At 29.8% G+C, this 3,225-nt stretch overlaps 1 protein-coding gene across 1 annotated transcript in view; it reads left to right on the forward strand.

Annotated features, from left to right (window-relative positions):
* Positions 1–3,225, forward strand: part of LOC107655731 (SH3 domain-containing RING finger protein 3) — a 135,492-nt gene that overhangs the window by 123,895 nt on the left and 8,372 nt on the right. Inside the window, exon 9 of the mRNA XM_016443302.1 lies at positions 2,277–2,518. Within this exon, the coding sequence (XP_016298788.1) occupies positions 2,277–2,518 (242 nt within the window). The remainder of the gene's footprint in view (positions 1–2,276; positions 2,519–3,225) is intronic.

Genomic DNA, 3,225 nt, shown 5'->3' on the forward strand with positions numbered 1-3,225 from the left:
AACTCTAGCATATTTAATGATAAAACTTTTACTGTAAATAATAATAATAATAATTATTATTTAATCAAATTATAAAAATTAAACAAATGAATAAAGAAATATCATTACAATACTATTAAACTCTAACATATTTAATAATAATTTTTTAATGTAAATAATAATAGTAATTATTATTATAAAATTAGAAAAATTAAAAATTATATTATAATTAATTATATTATAAAAATTAAGAATGATAAAAATTAAACAAATCAATAAAGAAATATCACTATGATACTAGTAAACCATAAATAATTTAATAACACTGAAGGATCTGAGGATCCTCAAATGCAAACTGTGTTTTGCTTCAAGAGAGCAATCATACATTTGTGTTTCTTTTGTAGTCTCCTATTCTCCGTTTATTCATTCATGCATAATCATTTTTCATTTAGTCATTGTATTATTCCATTTAATCATATAATCATTTATAATAATAATTATAGCCATTTATATACTAATTTCATTGATTCATTAATTGATTAGTGATTTATATTATTATTGTTTTTTATATTATTTTTCCATTGTTGTTTATTCATATGACTGTGTGTTTAAGGGCTGTGTGTCTTCATGAGTAAGAGGTGAATACGAGGGAATGGTTATGGGAACTCAAGGTTTATGGGATGTTTGTTTTAACACTACATGTTAAATGAAGTCAAAACACAACTGAGATTTTTCAGTAAACTCTTTGCTCAGTCGACTTCTTGGCTGATAGCAGATGGTTAATACAGGTTTGGAGACCAGTCGAGATGTCCTGTTAACAGGTTTTGGTGACTAGTTGTTGTGTTATGTTGCGCTGCAGAAGTCAGGAGTGTTTCTCGTGTGTTAGCGTGACGCTCTGTAATCTCTTCAGGTCAGATGGCGGTGCATTACTCGCTGAAAGAGCTTGTTAAAGTGTTTTCCAGCTCAGATAATATATCAGCTGTAATGAAGGCCTCACCACCCGAGTTGGCAGTAATTGCCGGGTTGCATTCTCGCAGTTCTTGAACTTTGAGGAGCGACGTGGAGCTCGTGCAGCGGCACAGAACGACGGCACAGGATGCCGGCGAGATCCCTGACATCCTTTACTCACTCATGATGATCTGAAACACCAGAGTTTGATGAATGCATGACCTGATGATGATGATGATGATGATGATGTGTGTATGCAGAGCAATGCTTTGGATTAAAGCATCTGCTGAATGCAGAAATGAAAACAGGGATGCATGACTTGGGGGAAATGTAAAAAAAATAAAAAAAATTGAATTGCAATTTAAAATATGATTTAAAAAAGATTATTATTATTTTTTTTTTTTAAGGTCCAGGTTTGTTGGTCTTGTTTGTATGGCTACACAATATGCAAATACTATTATTATTATTATTACTGTTGTTTTTCTTAAGTACAATTTTTTTTATTTTACGGTAAAATATTACAATAGTAATATTTATTTTGTTTAATATGTTTATTTAGTAGTAGTAATACTACTATTACTACTAACAACAACAGTATATAAAAACAATAACTATATTAGCAGTAATATAATAATAATTATAAATATTATTGTTATTATATTAGATTATTATTAATATCAATATTATTACTGTTACTCAATAAAAATAATAATCAAAGAAATATCACTAATATTATTAAACTGTATTTAATAATAATTTTAATGTTTATAACAATACTATTATTAATAATATAGTATAATATAACAACAACAATAATACAAATAATATAATAATAATTATAAATATTCTTCTTATTATATTAGATTATTAATATTATTATTAGTTCTCAGTAAAAAAATATTAAACAAAATAATAATTATATTTATTATAATAATTCACTGTAAAATAAATAAAAAGTACTTAAGAAAAACAACTGTAAAAGTATAATACTAATATTTATAGCTTATTTTTTTTAAAGTTAAATCAAGCTTTTAGTTTGGCAGAAAAACGTATGGAGTGTTTACAGCATCTGGTTTATAATCACTCATAAACTAGTGAGTATACTCATAATCTATGAGACACTGAAACACTGACTCATGAGCTGCGTGTGTAAATGAACACAGTGCCGGGAAAACTGAAAACTGCAATAAGCCAAAGCACAGTTTTGGTTTTATTATGATTGATCATGCAGCCCTAGTTTGGAATGACTATCAGAAGTTTGTTTTAGAAATTCATCAGTTTATGCACCAAAGTTGCATCGATGATTGATCATGTGACTGTTTGTGTCTGAATGCTGTTACTGTTGTCAGTCCACAGTCCTCCGGTGAGCAGCAGCCCTGAGCGTCCGACTGCATCTGTGACGCCGCTGCGACCGCAGGCCAGTCCGTCTCGCTCCCCCGCGAGGCCCCTGTCCATGACAGCGGCCCCTCAGCCTCACGCTGCCTCTGTACGGCCCCTGAGGCCCCTGAGCTCCATCACGCCTCCCAACGCCAGCGCTGCGCACCTGAACGCAGCAGACCTGCACAAACTCCAGGACAAGAAGCTGGAGAAGGTCAGTGCTGAAACCATTACAGACATGTCTGTTCATGGAAATAACGGGGAAATAAAATAAAATACAAATATTAGATGAAAAACTTAAATAAATTACACATTTTAAATTTCACATTTAAAAAATTAGACACGTTACTATGGCACGTTGAAGCAGTAAAATTACTAGCTGGAAATAAATAAATGACTAAAAGTGAATTTAAAAAAATTTGACCTAAATAGTAAAATAAATAAAAAAATTATAATGAATTTTTTTTTAATAAAAATAAATAAAATTACAACTAAAAAAATAAAAGCTAATTCTAAATATTTATTAAAAAAATTATAATAATATATAAATAATAATTAAATAAAATAATAATAGTAATATAGTAAAATAACACTGGAATGTTATCACAAAGGACAATGAATAAATAATAAAACACTAAATTAACTTCTGTCATAATTGACATTAAATGTGCCACATTTGCTTTTTTACTTATTTATTTCTAGCTCCAAGCTTGCTGTACTTGTTTGAAGGTCTGCACAATTTGGCCAAAATTCTTGTGATTATGTATCAATTTGGCTAAAACTATCAATACAAATAGAATTATTATTATTGTATAATTTCACTCTGAAAAATGCAGCGTATGTATGTCACGTTGCACACCCACACGAGGGACGAGTAGACGCTGGAGAATATGTTGACAAGACTTTATTTACAGGAACCAA

Source organism: Sinocyclocheilus anshuiensis, unplaced genomic scaffold (assembly GCF_001515605.1).
Source record: "Sinocyclocheilus anshuiensis isolate Anshui unplaced genomic scaffold, SAMN03320099.WGS_v1.1 scaffold1357, whole genome shotgun sequence".
Taxonomy (NCBI): domain Eukaryota; kingdom Metazoa; phylum Chordata; class Actinopteri; order Cypriniformes; family Cyprinidae; genus Sinocyclocheilus; species Sinocyclocheilus anshuiensis.